Genomic DNA, 20,952 nt, shown 5'->3' on the forward strand with positions numbered 1-20,952 from the left:
ACACACACACACACACACAGTAAACTAAGTGAATAATTTTATTAAAGAAGACAAATCGAAAGAACACAATTTTTGTCTCTTGATAATCACCTCACATGCACCTCATATAAATGTATCACCACAAAATTGTGGGTAAAATAATTGCTATTTGGAAGAATTAGTAATACATTGACATGAAATTGTGGAGCTTTAGGAAAAATAAAGTTAATTAATCGGAATGATTCATAAAGTAAACATTAGAAAAGTGATTTTAAAAACTCATTAAAATGACAATTACTTCAGCTCCTTGTCCCTGAGAAGAAGTTTCTCATGTTTCGTAAGACTCTCGTGGAAAATATCTTTGGCTATTTCGGAGTTCAGGTATGTGTAGATGGTCCTCATCTGATCCGGGCGGGTGGCTTTAGACAGCACATTATCGTAGCCCTCTTGGTTGATGACATCTTCTTCAAGGAGCATATCCACGATCTTCTTCACATTTGTCACTTTGTCAACCAGGACACGCCGTTTTCGGTCAACAAAGTGCTTCGCTGGATCTGAGGGGGATTGCATTTTTATGAGACTCTGTTGGTGAAACACATTTAAACAGATTTTGTCTAACAGGTCTATGTTTTAAAATGGAGTTAATTGAATCAGTAATATTAGCAAGTGTTTGTATAGTAGGACTATCTCAGTTTTTGGAATTTGATTCAATTGTCGTTTCTTACAGGTAATGTAATCATTGGAGTAGCCAACAAGCCTTCCAGTATAACGATATGTGTATGTCATCATAAATTCTAGTTCTGTTTCAGTGTGCTGTAGGAAATGTATATGACCCTGTTTTGAATATGAAGTAACTGGGTCACAGTCAGTATGTGAAGCACTTAATGAAAAAAGTGCAATAACTGATATTAAGCAAGTAAACACAAGTAAATGTATGTAAATCCAAAGATGACTATGATGGAGACTGCAATGAAAGATTTGAATGGGATTCAACCAGGGACACATCTATATAGTCCAGGAAGCTTCAACATTTTCAAACAGTGCACTCAAATCAGAAATGTATTCGAAAACATGAAATCCAAAGTATCATCATTGAAATTAGTGTACGTAACATGTCTGTGATTTAAGAAGAACAAAAGTATTATTTAACAGAAAACATTTTCTTGCTCATCACTGGTGAGACGTAATACTGTATATCTAATCAAAATTAAAATCTATGCTGCATGTGTTTAAAATTATAACAGAAGAAAACGAGTGGACGACCATCAACTCATGATAAAACATATGTTGACATTAAATGTGTGACATCAGACTACAGATAGAACATAAACATAGTGAACAGCCTATATGTAATCAGTTTACTGTAGACAAGACATCTGTTCATAGTGTCAGCTCACCTTCAGCATCGGTGGTGACTGCTCTCCTTGCTGAACTTGGCAGTGCATCATTCTCGATTGGAGGGTGCCGGGGCAGTGGTGGGTCAGCGCCTGTGGATTCATGGTGGTCTAATATTAAATTGATAACATTTGAGTTGCATAATTAACTGTTGTCTATGGCCAGTTTATCTACAGCAGGAAAGACAACCAGGTGCTCAAATGAGTAAAACGTCTTAGCACAGAATGTAATAATTTTGTGGCCATGATAAAAAAAACAATATATATATAGCACCTGATGTCTCTGAAACTCCCATTACAATCTACAGGGCTGTTTTCATATTGCGTTAATTTATATCATCATAAAAACCCTCTATTCACACACCTTGGGACATGTTTTGAAAAGTCTCCAGTAGTAATCGGTTGCTCATCTTCTTCAGAACATTCTCCATGATCTTAGCTGCATGATTGGTGTAGGTCTGCACAATCAGATTGGTGGTTGAAGTCTTGTCAGCCGGTGCCAGTTTACCATTGGCGATTGGCTGTTGGCCTTCAAGGTTAACAGTCTGTCGCAGATACATCTTGAATTCCTTCAACTCTGCCTCGTTTTCAAGCTCGTCCAGAGTTTTGTAGATACATTCGGAAAGTGTTGTCATGGTTGATTCCTGGTACAAACACAAGATGTTCACATATCAGATGAATTCTCTTAATGCTTTGAGAGTGAAGACAGAGAACACAAGTTTTAGCTAAAGTTATGTACATTAGGGAAATTATGTGGATTAATTTAATTTGTTTACATATAGAAACAGAACAGTGAAAGCAACGTCACACAGGTTGAACACAGTTACTGTATGGATAGAATGTTACATTAGATGGAACAAAGGGGCCATAGTGGCTCAGGAGGTAGCAGGCGCTTTGGAATCGGAAAGTTCCCGGTTCCATCGGCAGCTCCTCCTGGGTCAGTGTCAAAGTGACCCTGAGCAAAACACTGAACCCCTAACTAACTGCAGGTTGATGCGTGCATGTGTGTGTGTGTGTGTGTGTGTGTGTGTGTGTGTGTGTGTGTGTGTGTGTGTGTGTGTGTGTGTGTGTGTGTGTGTGTGTGTGTGTGTGTGTGTGTGTGTGTGGATGAGTGAATGTAATGCACATTGTAAAGCACTTTGTAGAAAGGCTCTATATAAATGCACCATTTACACACAATAACTGAGGTGGTTTTGCTGAAGACGATCTGTACAAACATTTATGGTGACATTAAAATGTAGCATTAGAATGGAAAAAAAGGAGACTAATGATTCAGCTCTTTGAATTACAATAAAAAGTACTAAATGCCTGCATTACTTACAGTGAACATCTACAGTGTATTTAAATATGCTCAACCCTGGCCATCAGTTAGTTTGGTTTCATCATGTTGGTGTCATTAAACATACCAAGTGATGTGTCCTTTACAGAAGTTTAATGTTGTTCCACAAAGTGTCCACTAGATGGTGTACAATAACCACCTGAGAAAGAAGAGAGAGAACGTCAGAGAGAGGAGGGAGGAGGACAGAGAAATGCATAATAAAACACATTATTTATGAATATAATGTGCATTCTCCTTGAATTATGATGAGAGGGAGACAGACAAAGCTGAGAGGGAAACTGTGTCACTGTCTGGAGAGACAGACATTAGGAAAGCTGAGAGGGAGACAGTAGGAGAGACAGTCAGACAGACAGACAGTTGGACAGCTGAGAGAGAGAGAGAGAGAGAGAGAGAGAGAGAGAGAGAGAGAGAGAGAGAGAGAGTGTAGGAGACAGAGAAGATAAGGTTCTGGTATAGGATTCGTTCTCATAGCTGGATCTCATTGGTTAGATGTTGTTTCCGAGGTGAACATTAACAACAACATAATGAAAGGTTTTGAAAATAGATAATTAATAATCATTCTCATGGCTCTATAGTCTTGTTTAGTGCCCCTCACAATTGCATATTAAAAAACTCAAGGTAAAATAAACAGACTGTGGATATTAGCATGGTACAAAGGTATACAATAATATAATTTGCACATTTCACTGTGGATATCTAGAAAAAACACGCTTCCATAAAATAGACATTCATAACGAGGGTCGTAAATATGGTGTAAATGAAGTTCTTAAAGGAGGTCGTATTTCTGGTACTCACTAACGGACGTGCGATTCAAAAGGGGTGTCGTATATGACAGAGACGTGCGTATGACCAGGTGTAGGATCTGATTAATCTCGAAGTCTGCATCCAACAGCATCCAACTTTAACGTCACTTTACGGCACAGTGTTGCCATGTCCGCTTATTATAAGCGAATTTGCGCTTATTTTTCTGTAAAGTTGTTTGTAAATATTGGTAGAAGTGGGGTGCAGTTTTTTGGGCTTGTTTCTAAAGTGTAGTTGGTTATTTGGGCTTGCTTCACAATTGTTCAATTGTTTTAACCGGTGGTTCTCAAATATCTTTATGTCATGGACCCCCAAGTTAATATGTAGGCTAATGTATCCCTATAAGCCCCATCTGAAAATGTTTTGTGCCAGCTGGAGGCAGATTTGTGTTGTTAGAATGTTTAAAAAATCTTCCAAATATTCCACATTGTATTACAAGATTTTTGTTTAAATATAGCAGATCTACAAGCTCACAACGGTTTAATTAAAGTGCTTATAATAAATGGCCTAAGTGCCAGTTGCTTCTTTTGGGCTTATTTTCATAGACCTGGTTGCTTATTTCTCTCACAAAATCTGGCAACACCGGAGTTTAACTTCTCGTCCAAACTTACAGCTGTCGGCCCGGCCGCAATGCCTTGACACTGACAGAGAACTTGAACATCATTCTGATCTGTCTGGAAGCGAGTCCCACTATTGCACGATGGATCAGCTGAACGTAATGAGTAATGTTTACAAGGTTTAACCCCGCCAGCAAATAATAGACTAATAACCTGGAAAGGATATAACATTGCTCACGTTATCAAAAAGATGATGTTGAAAATAAATCCAGGGCATACAAGTGGAACGCTGCTATCCGATTATGGACCAGAGCTTATTGATTACTTATTGATTAAATTAGTTCATTTTGGATATCACTGTCCTACGTCGGAATGGGGAATGGTTCTGGACACAGCTTTCATCCACTTTATTTTTCCTCATCAGATGGGAATATTTATTAGGCTGTTGTGTGTGGCGTTCATGTGATCAATATACAGTAGCCTACAGTAGGCTTTACAAATTAATACCGCGACACGGACACTGATGCAGTCAGTCCCTCCGCAGTTTCATTAAGGCATCATAGCTTATTTTCATTATTACGTGACACTTTGGCTGAGATGGAAAATAAATAAAAAGCGGTGGAATCTACATCATGTCTATATTATGCATAGGCTACAAGCAATACATCGTTTGACATTTATTTTTTATTTTTTATACATATGTGTTGACAAATGTTGGGCACATATATATTTTATTTGAGGTTTGCCACTGTTGTAATTGATTTTGGCATGAAGAATAAAGCATTCTAAAGACATACGCACATTTCAGCCCTGGTACGCCAGCCTCGGGGCTGACCTGAGAACGTGCGCACCTGACGCACAAAACACAGACCAAAAAATCTTTATGCATCAGGTGGATATGTACGACTTGTCCTAAATGCCGGTACGTACAAAATATGGTCGCAAATCCCTTTATGAATCAGGGACACTCTGTCCAGGGTCATTAGTTTGGACACCCACACACACACGCACACACACGCACACACGCACGCATGGACATGCACGCACGCGCGCGCACACACACACACACACACACACACACACACACACACACACACACACACACACACACACACACACACACACACACACACACACACACACGCACTGGCACACACACACACACACACACACACACACACACACACACACACACACACACACACACACACACACACACACACACACACACACACACACACACACACACACACACACACACACAGTGGTGCTCCAGGTGCTCCTGCCTGCTCACCTCTTCCTCACCAGCTAGCATTGCTCCACCCCCTTGTGATTTAAATAGAAACCTTGGACTTTGTCATATGTCTGCTTTTGGGCGTGCCAGTTGTGCAAATTGTGACAAATGTAGTATCCCCTGTTGGAATCATTTAAGGTCTTAATTATTATTATTATTATTATAAACAGCACCATGACCTCCAATATTGACCGTTGCAAACAAAATGCCGGTGCTACGTATCTTATTTTATATTTTAGGTTTAAAGTTAACTTCTTACAGTGGCAGAAGGGCACCCCCGACTGTTGTCGACTAACCACATATTGTCGCTGTTTTGACAAAATGTATAAGCCTAATTAGAATACCTCAATCCATCTGTGTCTAGAAAGATGAAGTAAAATAAATTGCTAACTTTTGTTGTGATAACATATTCTGTTTCTATGGCTTATTGTGCGTATTGTATTGTGCATATTGTATTGCCTTTTGCGTATTGCCTATTCTATTTCGTTCCTTTGCCCCTGTATAGCTACTCGCAGCTATATTTTATCATTTTGAATTATTATTATTTTTTTAAATACGGGCCATTAATGGTTATTATTATTATCATTATTATTATCATTATTATTATTATTACTTATAACTTTACATAAAACTCCTAGATTCCCATGATCTTTTAAATGAGATTTGAAAGATATTTTCCTTTTACTCACTCTTGTCAGAAGTTTCCAAAAGAAAAAGTTTGTCTTCTGTCCCTCTCTCTTGTTCACTGTCCGTCTGTCTTCTTTCCCTCTGTCTCTGTCTCGTGTACACAAGATAATAATTGAGCTTGTATATTATTTTCCCTCCACTTAATCTATGAACTTTATAAGTATTTTTTTTTTTTTTTGCTCTAAGACACGACATGTACGTCTCTACCCCAAATGAAGAAACACCAACTGAAATGAAAGGGTTGACTCTTAAAGGGAGGAACTTCTCTACTTTCTCTTCTGCTGCAGCTGTGTGTGTGTGTGTGTGTGTGTGTGTGTGTGTGTGTGTGTGTGTGTGTGTGTGTGTGTGTGTGTGTGTGTGTGTGTGTGTGTGTGTGTGTGTGTGTGTGTGGGTGTGTGTGTGTGTGTGTGTGTGTGTGTGTGTGTGTGTGTGTGTGTGTGTGTGTGTGTGTGTGTGTGTGTGTGTGTGTGTGTGTGTGTGTGTGTGTGTGTGCACTCGAAGGCTTGCAGCAGGCAGAGGCCTGCATTTCCTTTATGTGCATTTCCTGTATGTGAGCTGCACTCACTGTGTACGTGAGATACAGCCTGCATCTATGGCTGATCAGTGAGGTCAAAGAGTACCCAAGATATAATTGCTGATAATATGCAGTATAATTGCATTTACTGAATTATGCTCAGGTATACAGTAAGACACATTTTGGGGGACATTTAACCCCTCAGTATGCCCATATATGGCCATGCTGATAAAGTCGTGCAAGGTGCAAAGTAAGCGTTTTTTGTGTGTGTGGGTAGCTGTTGGACAAGTCACACATACACCCACATACAGACACACTGACTTCTGAGAATCACCTATAGCGTCTGACTTCTAAGAATAGGCATGCACGCCTATGTGCACGCAAATACACACACACTGACTTTCTTAACTTTTGAAAAGTCACCCACGTGCACACCTACGTGCACACACATACACACACTGATGTCTGGAGAGCTTACTTTAGACCGTACTACCGTATTAAGGGGCCCTCACAAGAGCATCACAGGAGAGGCTGGGGAGACAGAGGCTGAGGAAGACTTGGGAGGTTTTGGACGCGGACGGCTGTTGGGGGCCCTTTGGGCCCCTTGGGCTCATAGGTTTTTGGGGCTTCTTCTCTTGCACCTTGCTCAGATGTTAAGCAGTCATGGCTCCACATGGAGGAAGGTAAAGAATTAATTAATTTAAGAAGGTAAAGAATTAATTAAATTAAGAAGGTAAAATATTACTTAAATAATGAATTAAACCAAAAAGGGTAGATTTCTCTATTTTGAGATTAAACCTATTTAGTGCTACTTTAAGGACATTTTTGGAATTACCAAATTTAGACTAGCCTGTATTTCAGGCTGAATGAGATCTAAATGGAACCTCCTCTTTTTAATCTAAATTCTGAATTAGTTTAGGACAAGCCTAAATTAAGGCATTTGGAAACCAGACAGACATGAAACATTATTGATTTCATTTCTATTGGTATTTTGTATTGTTAAATACACATCTGTAATCCCACTATGAACTGAGCAAATAAAGGGAAGCTCTTAATCTTCCAAAAAGCCTCATTTTCAGTGTTATAAAGATAAATAGACTAGGGGCTTCTTCTGAAGGACACCACCAAGCCCTCGGTGAGTATGAGAATTCCACACTACGGCAACATACATACACATTCAATACACACCCCATACAGGTAGAGATTTGTAACTGATGCAAAGTTTGATGCAATGCTGTGCGGAGTAATGTATCGAGTAATGTTTTTGGAGTGCAATGTTTGGTATGCAATGAATTGTGAGCATTGAGTTGTTTTGCAATGACGGTGTGCTATGATGATGTGCTGTGGGTTGGCATGGTGGCGTAAAGAGTGATATGTTTTGCATGTGTTGGCTCATTATCCCTATGTGTGACTGGACTTAAGAGTAACGATAATTCTCTGGGTGGTAGGCCATGGGGATGTAGTGGGTTTATATAACGCATGAGCTTCAGTGCATTTCTCTAGTCAGAGGAGTAGGATAGGTTGTGTAGTATATTAGAATAGGCATAGAGTCTAGAAATACTTGAGATGAACATACATAAGGGCTTACAGAGCCTGATTTGACAGAGCCTGATTTGAGCCACATAATGAACTGACCTAGAGGCACTCATCCCCCCACAGGATGTCTCACACAGCACATAGTAACCCTTAATGAGATAAAGGCCCTTTCTCTTAGGAGGTCCAGATGTCCAGTATCCAGGGGTCATCTGCCCTTAGTTGACCAGTATATTGTCTTAACCAACTCACACAATAGCCTTACACACACACCAAACTACTTAGCTTAGCACATAGACATTTACACACATAGTCTCAGCACTTGTAACACACACACACACACACACACACACACACACACACACACACACACACACACACACACACACACACACACACACACACACACACACACACACACACACACACACACACACACACACACACACACACACACACACACACACACACACACACACACACACATACACACACACACACCACACACATTTAGACATCTGGATCAGAACACATACACCTCGTGCACAAGCCTATAGAAAACAGCATGCACGTGCATACACACAGGGTATAAATATCCAGTCTTGAGTAGAGTTCTCTCTCTTTTCCTGCTGAAAGCTGCCATGTCCTGACCTGTGTAACCATGTAAGTAATTCTCTTCTCTCCTTAATAAAATCAACTGAGGAGAAGGAATGCCTGGACTCTTTAATTCTCCTTAAACAAGGGCAAATAGCCCCACAGATTAATGCATTTTACCACAGTTGTTTCAGTAGAGTCTCTTGATCGAGTGAGTGAAGTTCATCAAGTGGATATTCCTATTGAAGCGGGCCAGTAAGTTTAAGGGGCCCCTCTGCCTCCTGCCTTTCTTATAACGGTGTTATCCTCAGATCCATAGTTTGTCTTAAGTCGGGGACTGGATATTATGGTAGTGGATCAAGTTATTAAAGGGCTTTCCAGTCGTGGTCTGGAACGGTTAATAGTGTGTGTGTGTGTGTGTGTGTGTGTGTGTGTGTGTGTGTGTGTGTGTGTGTGTGTGTGTGTGTGTGTGTGTGTGTGTGTGTGTGTGCGTGTGTGTGTGTGTGTGTGTGTGAGTGAGACAAATGGAACATCACTTTTGTGTAGTTGTCATATCTTAATTTTTACTGTCAGGTTGTAACTTCTTCTAAATCAGTTCTCCTAGCTCCTCGTATAGTTTATTCCACCACTGAGAACCTGAGGCTGTTGGTGAGTCCGGTGACAATCTGTCTCCTCCAGAGGTGAACGCCACCACGCCCTCAAATATATAACCCACAGGGCCCCTCCCCCGTGGATGGACAGCCAGTTGCTGCACTGAACAGGACTCCTGCAGCAGGTTGCATTCAGCAATGCATAAGTTCAATGTAGTGTACAGTTTGAACTACATTTTTTATTTAGGACATAGCACTACGCACTAAGGGTTGCACCAGCTGAAATTATTTCAACGTAAGCATATGATACAACTTACATTTTACACCCAGGGACCATCTGTAGGACTTTTTCTGCACAGGGTCCCAACAATCTCAACAAATACCTCTGCTCACAAAATTTACTTTAGCTGTCCTTTCTGGTTGCCCACGGCCCCTAGACCTGTATACTATTGTCTAGAACAGGGTTGGGCAACCTTTTTAGGCCTGAGATAAATCACAGCCACTTTTACTTTTATTTCAATATACACTATTATGCTATTTTAAATAATGCTAACAGAATAAGTCAATAGTTTTTAATATGAGAATTAAAGGCAGGATACATTATGAAAAAGTGTCATGCATATCAAGCTATAACGCAAACATGATTTATTGGACTTCCTATAGTCAAATGATTTGAGGTTTGCCCGAAATGTCTTTGTCATCAATCATGATGGGACATCAGATATAACAGTAACCCAAACAGTGTTGTCATTTGATTAATAAATAACATATGAATGCCCTGGTTTGCTGTAACCACAGTATCAACCTCACCCCGGATTGATCAGCCAGACTTTATATTTTGTTATTTTTCTATTTTAATCCATGAATGGTCCAGTGCCACACTGGTACATGACCATGTATTAATGTTAGTGTGTACTCTGTGTACCACAGTGGTACATACTACTAAAACAATAAAATAGACACCAAAGAGAACATTGTGTTCTGCAACATACTTTCACAGACCAGTCTCACCTTCTAACAAAAAATACTTGATCTAACAATCAAATACTGCCATCAGGCAAATACTGACTTATTTTCCTCCTTCCTCCTCCGTTTTTGTGCACAACTTTCAAAGTGTCTTTTCATATGGTGCTACAGCACTGGGCACCAGAGTCAGGGGGTACCAAATGGCTGGGCAAAAGTGAAAGAACACTCTACTATCGGGTAAAAATGCTGAAATATTGAAACTATGGCTGCTGAAGAAGCAGTAAAAAGGTGCTGGCAGCACCCGCTGGTGAAGCGAAACTTTTCCGCTGCAATTTTCACAAGAAACAAGCAAACAAAGAAATAAAAAAACACATGTGGTTGCATCCTATTCTTAAAACACAACAAACCACGCACAGAGAGTTTCATAAGCTCATCAAGGAGCTGAAGCTGGATGAAGTCAGGCTTCAGGCATATTTTCAGCTGCTGAGCCTTTCTCAATTCACCCACAATTCATCTGATTGTTCCACATCTCCAGAAGATGTACATCAATTTAAGGACACCCATCAGTCCAGAAGAGAGGCTGGCCATCTGTCTCAGGTAAGCTATTCACGTAATAAAGTAGTCTAATCTTACTTCTGGTGTGTAGGCTAAACCCCTATCAACGGGGTTTATTACTGAACGGGCCTACTGGGCCCAGGCCCAGAGACCCCAGGGTTCCAAGGAGCTCAGGGGGCCCAAGAGCTCAGGGGAGGATCCCGAATCTGCGGGCCCCTGGGCCTGGGCCCACTAGGCCCCGTTTGGGGATACTGGCGGTATAGAGGCAGTCAATTATTGTTTGGGCCAAAGGGATCCCTCAGACAAACCCAGTACCACATGTGTTATAGTGAACTCACTGAATTAGTGCTCAATTCTAACTACTTTAAATTCATGAATGACTATTACCGTCAAACTAAAGGCACAGCACTATAGCACTATAGCCCCCAACCATGCCAATCTTTACATGGGTTTGTTTGAAATGTCCTTTGTGCTGAGACCAACCCTTTCTATAATAATATACTAACTTATCAATGTTACATTGATGACATTTTTATCATTTGGAATGATACGGTTGAAAACCTTAATCTGTTTCATCTAAACTCTTGTAATGATCATCTAAACTTCACACTTGAAATTAGTGATTCTCGTATACATTTTCTGGATGTTTTGGTACTTAAAGAAGGGGTTACTCTTCAGACGGATTTATTCCTCAAACCCACAGATAGGAACACTTCACTTCGTGGGGACAGCTTCCACCCTAGACATCTTGTTAAATGACAGGAAGAGAAAACAAAACAACCTTTGTTTTGAATGAGAGCAGGGCACAAAGCAACTGTGGTTCACATTAAAGATATCAATGAGAGAAATTATGTATGCAAAGAAATGGGGACTTTTCCAGGAGGGGCGAAATCCCACGGTTTGGGATCACGCTGTCTCTCGACTTTCTCCTGTGAAGACAATGGGGCAGGTGCTTGGGCACTGGTTAACTCCTTTGTGTGCTTACAATATGTAATATTTAGGCAGGATGATTGTATAGGGTGTATACTGTATGTCTGTATATACCAGGGGTCATCACCATGCCAGCTTGTGATGGACATTTCCATCAATATTTTAATATTGCCACGGACATGCAAAACAGGTGATCAATAATATTACCAGAAACACACAAATTCCCTAAATGTATATGTGCCATAGTGTCTATTCTATTCCACTGCACTACACATTTTAAAAAGTGCATTTATTATTTTTTACACGTGCATTTATTTATTAATACAAATAAAATCTAAATTATTTTTGTGGAAAAGCTCACAGCCCATCACGGCATGTTGTGAGTTAGTAGATCAGCTATTTTCTTTTCTTTTTAGCCTATAATGGCTAAAATGGCAGGGTTAAAGTGGTTAGCTATACTTTAGAAAACCTGGAGACTGTGAAGTCGTCCTCTGTATACTGGCAGGTATAGGGGGCAGTCCTGAGACAGGCATTAAATGTGGCATGGTCCAACTATTCCATGTTTGGGATTTCAATAATTGGGTCTTATCAGTACTCACAGTGCTTCCATCTTACATTGCAGCAAAATGGCCACTTAGCTGCAAAGGTGAGTGGGTGTGTATTACTATGGTTATTATCAGATGGCTTTTCAGAGGACAGTGTCACGTGAGGAGACAAGAGGTTTTACCAACTAAACTCGTTTTTTGTTTGGCAAGGTAGCTTCAATAGTTGTGGTTTCCATGAAGGTGAACAGGTACAGTAGGCTACTGTAATCTACATTGATGAGAAAGTCTATGGTATGTCAACAATGGAAAAATATACTTGAGTGTCACAGCAGGATTATGTAAATGATGAGTGATTAATGAAGGGCATGACAAGATTTAAAGGAATGCAATGTCACAATAGAGGATATGCGCATGCTTAAAGTGAATGGCACATCGAGTGGCAAATCGAGAAACATGCAAAATGAGTTTAACATTGTTTAATGTTGTTTAATGCAATCAGATATTACTTTTCTGTTTGGATGCATGGGCTGTCAAGGCCAGAAAGTATTTTTTTGACACTCAGTAGGCATTCCTGCATAACTTACGGGTTTGATGATGATGTCACACGCATATCCTCTATAGTTTGATGCAAAGGTGCCTAATTTTGATCAGAGGTGAGGAGGAGGTCTGATGGTGAGGCTGTGGATTCTGATTGTGGAGTGTTAGTTATTGTTATTATTGAAACACTTTCTCTTAATTGACGAAAATCAGCTTTACTTGTCAAGTTCTGCCCTCCTTTGCCTTGGTGCTCCTTCTGTTTTTGCTCTTTTCCTGCACCATTTTTCACTGTGGTCTGACACACCTCATACAGTCCATTAATCCATCATCCTAAAAAAAATATACACAATCCCACAAAGGATTGAACGCACGTTTTGACGTTTTCAGGGAATTAAGGCCAGCTATTAGCAAACATTACTTCTAGCTGACTTGTTGTCCTCACCTGATCCAAACATGTACGGGTACCAAGTGCAATACCAAAAATTGCAACATATTAATGAGCATGACATCCCGACACTTTAGTCACCTTTTTTTTTTATTAGGTTGTGAATATTTAGAAAAAATATTGGCAATGTTTTTCGTAATTTTTAAAAACAAAAAGTGCTGTGGACATAGACAAGTTAGTCCGGGAGTCAAAGGGTGATTTTTGGCTGAACGTGGTTTCATCGGTAAAAGTTTTTTTCTCAACTGATTCTTGCTGCTGGGGGTCCCCTCTTAAGGATTCAAGAGGGTGCCCGGTGAAATCCCTTGGGCATTTTTTATTATTAACCCCTTAATGCCCAAAACACAAAGAAATCACCCAAAATAGACTTCTATGGTATTTCATGCAAAATACTTGATCTAAATGCTTAAATTTGGTTTCTACAGTGTGTATCCATGTAAGTGGATGTGTACAGTGCATTAGATTTAATATGTATGCATTTTTTAATATTAACCCCTTCCTGCCCAGAACAACATAATCTTTAAACTGTGATATTGTACATGCACAGACATCAAATCAAATCAAATGCATTAGATCTGCTTTCTACAATAGTGGAACTTGTTTCCTTTTGGATGAATGCACATTAACCCTTTCAGGCCTTCCATCTTGAGCATCCTGCACAAAGATATCTACAGAACATATTCCCCTGGGGGGGAAAAAGAAAAGAAAAAAACATTACAAATATATATATATATTCCCCCAGCCCTAAGCCACCACTGCCTCAACTTATCCGCCCCAATAACCGCGCGAGCCACCTTCCGGATAACCTTGTCATTGGACAACCCGAGTCGGAAGGCTCGGCGGGCCTGGGCTGCAGAGACAACCGAGGGGAGCTGCAAGAGGCCGATGCCGCCATCGGAATTGCTTGAGTAGAAGATCCCGTTGCTAGACGATTGATGCAAGCGGAACCACTCCCTCACTCTGACCCGGATAGCCTTGTCTACATCCCTCAAGGTTGTGGGGGCGGTGCCTACGTGATCCGCGGCGTAAAGAACCCTCGGTAGGGCAAAGCGGTTCAACAGATCAAACTTCATTCGGGGATCGAGGGGGGCCCTGCCGATCCTGTCACTCCACGCGGAGATCGAGGCTTCGCAGGCCGGAGCCGAAAAACCGTCAAGCGGGCTCACTCTGAGGCCGAGATATTTCTCGTAACCAGCAGGATCGATCAGGTGCAACCGCTCACCGTCTTTCGATAAAGAACCCATGACACTTACCGGCGTTAACCCGCATGCCGGTAAGTTGGCAGAAAGCCCCCAGAATGTTGAAGTTTCTCCGCATGCCTTCCCTTGAGTCACTAAACAATGCTAGATCGTCAGCAAACGCCATCGCCACCACGGAGACATCCCCGAAGGAGAATCCCCGCCCTTTGCGTTCGATAGTGGTGATTAATGGATCAACCGCTAGATTGAAAAGTAGGGGAGACGGGGAGTCACCCTGTTTCACACCCACCTTAATTTCAATGTCTGGTGTTGTCCCTTCCCCACACCTGACCCTCGTCGTACATCCATCGTAGCCCGCAAAGATTACGTCCGCCATGTGCCGGTCGAGACTCCGCCCCTCCAGCACCGCCCGGAGGTGTTGATGCGAGACCGTATCGAACGCTTTTTGGAAATCGATGAACACCACGCCCAAAGGTTTGCCCTGCCCCTTACTGTGCTTTAACGCTGACTCGAGTAACATCAAGTTCTCCGAGCAGCCAGACGAGGGAATGAACCCCCGCTGTCGAGGGTGTAAGGGGCAGGCGGCTCTCATTCGCCCGTCGAGGACACGGGAAAAGAGACCGATAATCACCGAGGCGATGGTAATGGGCCTCCAGTTGCCAAGTAGGACTAGCTTGGCGGGGTCATCACTTTTAGGGATAAGCGTCGTACGGCACCGCTTCAGGCACTGGGGGACATAGCCAGCGACCAACCCCGGAGGGCTTGGGCCGTTTTGCAGCTTGAGGGGCAACGCTTGGCCCACTCAACGACCCGCTCCTTCTACGCTTCAGGGACAGTTTGTTAACCTGCCCCTGCGCTCGCACACCCACTGGACGCACCAACCAACCCAGAGGGTCGATCATTGTCACCAGCCGGTCCTGCTGTAGGATCGGGTGGATTTGGGGGTGTGGGCGCTCCGTTCGTCGGGGATCCCATCCGACGTTGCAGTCTCCTCTTCGTGAGGGACAGACGGTTTACCCTTTCAGGGCAGAGACGCGCCTGCCTCCTACGAGTGAGCGACAAACGATTCATCCTCCGGGGGGATTGAATCAGTCTGCTTTTGGGACTGCATACTCCCCCTAGCGATTTGCGGGGAGATGAAGTGCGTAACATTTGGCCGCACGAACCTTGACGAAGAAGTTGCACTGTTAGCGATGCCAATCTAAAGAAAGTGGCGAGTTTTTCAGCTACAGACCCACAATCAACCAACAGAGCTCTAAGACCACCAGCAACTCCTTAAGCCCTAAGACAAAAGTAAAGGAAAAGCTAAAATTTGGGGACAAACAAGATCAAAAGCGTCCAGAAGCCAAAAGTAAACGGAATGAGTCCAAATCGATCAAGCGCCGAAAATGGAACTCGGGAGAACCAAACCTTTAGGGGTAGTGGCTATCCTGGGCAAAACAATAGGACACCGCACGCCCGCCCCAGTCCCCGACAACACCAACCACCCGGAGGGCCCACAAGCCCGCCGCTCAAGAGCGACGAGACAGGACCCAGGGGCGATTAGGTGTCATACGAGGGCCGAGGCTAGATGGACGGGTACCCAGTCGCATAAGTTATTGAGTCCAACTCGACACGCGTCAAGGAAGGCACTCGGAGGTATAGGGCTTTAACGCCCTGATACTCTCGAAAGGCTGTGTCCCCACTATCTCCGGGGCACAATTCATTGGAACCATAACTGATTTAATGAGCCTTTCGCAGTTTCACTGTACAAGCCGTTTGTACTTAGACATGCATGGCTTAATCTTTGAGACAAGCATATGCTACTGGCAGGATCAACCAGGTAGGCCTCCTGTTCCGCCGCGACAGCACGCCCACCTGAGGCGCGCACCGTGGGGTTGCCGGTCCGCGGAGTCCGCCCGAGGCCCCCCGTGAGAGGGGCGGGCGGTGGTCGGCCGCGGAGGAGTGCGGAGGACAGGCCACCGAGGCCTCTCCGCACGTGGTCCCTCCGCGCCTGGTCGGGCCCGCAGGCTGCAAGCAGCGTCTGTTGACGGGCATCTTCCACCAGCATGCGACCCAGTGAAATTTGGATGGGAAAAAGACATAACTAACAGGTCACTGAGCCCAACCACTCTACCTGAAGGTTGCAAACCTGCCCCAAACTACATTTTGCAAATGATTAAATGTGGCTGCAAAACTGACAACCCATGCAATTCCAAAAAATGCAGCTGCAGAGTACATGGTTTGCCATGCACATTATCCTGTCACTGTTATGTTGTAGGATGCTCAAGACAGTTTTAGATAGTATTCTTTCCTTTTTCTTTTATAAATTCCTTTAAACTTGGTTCTTGTCTCTGTCTCTGATTTTGGTGTCTCAGGAAAATGTGGTTAGTTGGTATCATTGGACCTTAACATGGGATATGCTGTATATGACCACTTCCACATAAACATTATTAATTTCTTATACAGCTAATTTGAAGCATTTGAATTGATTTACTGTGCATAACATGTCATAAATCAACATTTTTAATGGATTTTGGTGCTTCGGGTGTGAAGGAGTTAATATCTATGAAATGTTCTAATGTGAAATCAAAAAACAAAATTTTACACATACACGTTCATTGATAAACAATGTAGAAATCAAATTTGATGCGCTAAATCAATATTTTTGCATAAAATGCCATAAAAAAACGTTTTTGTTTTGGGCATTTAAGGGTTAATGACTAAAAGATGGTTGGCCTCAAAGGGTTAATATGCATTCATCCAAAAGGAAACATGACCAGTTCCACTATTAGACTTAGTAGAAAGCAGATCTGATGCATTTGATTTGATTTCTGTGCATGTTCTATTTCACAATATCACAGTTTAAAGATTAAGTTGTTCTGGGAATGAAGGGGTTAATATTTAAAAGTTTACTAATATTAAATCTAATACACTGTACACATCCACTTACATGGATACACACTGTAGAAAGCAAATTTTAAGCAATTAGATCCAAGTATTTTGCATGAAATACCAAGAAGTCTATTTTGGGTGAATTTTTTGTGTTTTGGGCATTAAGGGGTTAATAATAAGAAATGCTCAAGGGATTTCACCGGGCACCCTCTTGAATCCTTAAGAGGGGACCCCCAGCAGCAAGAATCAGTTGAGAAAAAAACTTTTACCGACGAAACCACGTTCAGCCCCATGACTCCCGGACTAAGTCTTGCCACGGACATGTTGATGACCCCTGCCGGGGCCTCATAGCTGGATCGTCGCTTCCCGTTGCTAGAAGGCTGGGAGTCCAGGTAGCCGGTTATCGTAGCCAGCGGGCTGAAGAGGAGGAAATCGTCGGGATATATCACTACAGCAGAGGAGCAGAGCAGTGATCTGAGAGATAATGCGAGAGTCCACCTCCTGGATTTTGGCTATTTTCAAATCCGGTTTATAATGCTCATGTGGCCTATAGTCACATCTTTTGGGCTTGTTTTTCCATAGACCTGGTTACTTATTTCTCTTGCAAAATCTGGCAACACTGTTTGCCCTGACGTGTCTCCACACACACACACACACGCACACACACACACACACACACACACACACACACACACACACACACACACACACACACACACACACACACACACACACACACACACACACACACACACACACGCGGTAGCGTGGAGATTTAAGCAACTTTCCGCATGCATGGGTCTACAGACCAAGCAGAAGTTGACACAGGTGCACAGAGTTGTAATAGTTGTCTATGTACAGGTAGGTACTGTAACCTGCCAGGTTACCTAGCAGAAAGGCAACTGTCACTGGTAGGGTAGAGGCCTCGCCACAGTATGGCGAGGCCATAAAAACGGAACTTGCTATCAACTGATGAAAGTAGAGATTCTAATCTTTCTTTTGAGATATTTCATGTTTACATATAGTGATAGCACAAAATATTCTGTGGTTCTGGAAAGATTAGTCAGAATGCTTAAAAATGCTGGCACTGGCTACAGCCTGTTTTAGAAAACCCCTGGCACTCAATATAAAGATTTGCCGTTAATTCCGCCCACTTTCGATGCCATCTTTGTGGATGACTAGTTTGACGCGCAGCAACTCAGACTGTAGTGCTATGCTATCAGACGGCAGTGGTGGAAAAAGTACTCAAATGTTTTACTTACTTTATCAATACTGAAACGTAGAAATACTCTGTTACAAGTAAAAGTACGGAATTCAAAATTGACTTGAGTAAAGTACAAAAGTATTGGTATAAAAATTACTCATTACTCATTTTGCAGAATGGCCCATTTCACAAGTTTTCAAATGTATAAAATGTATAATGTTGAAAATAGACTCACAACACGTCGCAAGGCAACGCATTGTGAGCTTGTCGATCTGCTATTTTCAAAAAGCCGAAGTATATAGGGATAATGTATGTTTTATAATAATAATAAAAATCTAATAAGTAACTAGTAACTATTTGAAACTACTATTTCAAAACTACTAAACAACTAGTTTTCAAATAATTGTAGTGGAGTAAAAAGTACAATATTTGCCTCTGAGATGTAGAGTAGAGGCCACCGACAGAGCCTAGTCCCTCCACGTGCCAGATCCTCCCCGAGTCCCGGCAGAGTAGTTCCGGAGAAGCGGACTGAGTGGCCCTGTCTTTCCCTAAGAGGACTGACCGTGGGTAGCTACTGGGACGTAAGACGGGGCTTGATCAACTCCGGCTGGGTCACCTGGGCGAGGGTGTATATGTTGTATGTTGCGAGACCCGAAACAGCCGATGACCCCAGGCTACAACACTGATGATACGTCCTAGGTGCATCCATGTGATGTTTTTCTTTATTAGGAGTTGTAAAAGCACTGAAAACTTAAAATACACAATTTCATTATGATTTTTTTGTTTTAATTAGTCAATAGATCAGAACTGGGCTGGCCAATCCCCCCTATAAAATCGCCACTGCGAGGGAGGGGACAGACAGGCGGTTACAACGGGTACTCTGAGAAGGGGTAAAATGGGTATTGCATAACAGGGTGGGTCATGCATTCCCCATTTGCATTTTCCTGTCGTGTTGCTACTGTACATCATGGCAAGAGGCCACTTGGCAGCCCATAATGTATTCAGTATGGGTCCAAGATACTCCACCACCAAAACTATCACAAGCCAAAACATGTAATTTTCACATTTTGCATTTCCATTCACATAAGTTACATTATGTAATGAAAATATATTGGCATTTCTGTGAACTCACACCTCACTCTAAGTCGGCTGTACCGTACACAGAACCAGGGCAGGTGTTTCTAATTGTCTAATTGTGCTCTCCTCTTTAAAGCTGATTTTCGTCAGTTGAGAGAAAGGGTTTCAAAGTGTCCAATAATAACAATAACAACAACTATAATACACTCCACATCCACAATCATAATCCATGGAAATCCTTGATCCACAGCCTCACCATCAGACCTCCCCCTCACCTCTGATCAAAACTAGGCACCTTTGCATCAAACTATTGTGACACTGCATTCCTTTAACTCCTGTCATGCCCTTCATTAATCACTCATCATGTACATAATTATCTGTTTTGACATCTTCTTCCATTGTTGGAACACCTTACACTTTCCCATCAACACCTGTTTACCTTCATGGAAACCAAAATTATTGAAGCTACCTTGAGAAACAAAATCTAGTTTAACTGGTAGAACTTGTCTACCTGTCTCCTCCTGTACTCAAGTAACACTGTCCTCTGAAAAGCCATCTGTCTATACTGTAACATCACAGCATGTTGTAAGCTTGTAGATCAGTAATTTTCTTTTCTTTTTAGCCTATAATGACATGTCCAAAATTGGGATGTCAGGGTTAAAGTGGTTAGCCATACTTTCGAAAACCTGGAGACTGGAAAGTTATCCACTGTATAATGGCAGGTGGCATTCCAGAGACAGGCATTAAATGTGGCATGGTCCAAGTATATTCCATGTTTGGGATTTCAATAATTGGGTCTTATCAGTACAGACAGTGCTTTCATCTTACATTGCAGGAGCAAAAGGGTCATACTTGAGGACAGGAAGAGATTAAGTTCTACCAGCTAAACTAGTTTTATGTGTGTCAACTTTAAGAGTTGTGGTTTCCATTAAGGTGAACAGGTACTAGTTGATGAGAAAGTCGAAGGTATGCCGAATCGAACTATGGAAAACGACCTGAGAGTCAAAAAAAGATATATTATGTACAGTACACGATGACTGATCACCTGCATCATATTAATGAGAATGTCATCCTGACACTTTATGAGTCACCAAAATTATTCAAACACATTTTTTTAAAGATTCAATTGTGTATTTTAGAATATGTTTTACATTATAATGAAAAATATGTAGGCTAAATATATTTTTATTTAAAAACAAAAAGGAAAAAAAGAGTGCCATGGACATAGATAGACAATGATGACCCCTGAAGGAGCAATTTGCTACCAAGGCAAAGGAGGGCAGAACTGGACAAGTAAAGCTGGTTGTCGTTAGTTGAGAGACAGTGTTTCAAAGTGTCCAA

General features: G+C 42.0%; 1 protein-coding gene across 2 annotated transcripts in view; it reads right to left on the reverse strand.

The window, feature by feature from the left end:
- Positions 1–20,952, reverse strand: part of LOC311048248 (caspase-3-like) — a 44,480-nt gene that overhangs the window by 5,692 nt on the left and 17,836 nt on the right. For both annotated transcript variants that reach the window (XM_084061393.1, XM_084061392.1), the window contains exons 1-5: positions 6,054–6,303; positions 2,780–2,851; positions 1,738–2,017; positions 1,377–1,466; positions 278–533 (exon numbers count right to left, since the gene is read on the reverse strand). In XM_084061393.1, the coding sequence (XP_083917519.1) occupies positions 278–533; positions 1,377–1,466; positions 1,738–2,008 (617 nt within the window). In that variant the 5' untranslated portion in view covers positions 2,009–2,017; positions 2,780–2,851; positions 6,054–6,303. Of the gene's footprint in view, positions 1–277; positions 534–1,376; positions 1,467–1,737; positions 2,018–2,779; positions 2,852–6,053 lie in introns of those variants that run through there.

Source organism: Gymnoscopelus microlampas (genome assembly GCF_963454915.1).
Source record: "Gymnoscopelus microlampas genome assembly, chromosome: 7".
In the NCBI taxonomy this organism is placed as follows: Eukaryota; Metazoa; Chordata; class Actinopteri; order Myctophiformes; family Myctophidae; genus Gymnoscopelus; species Gymnoscopelus microlampas.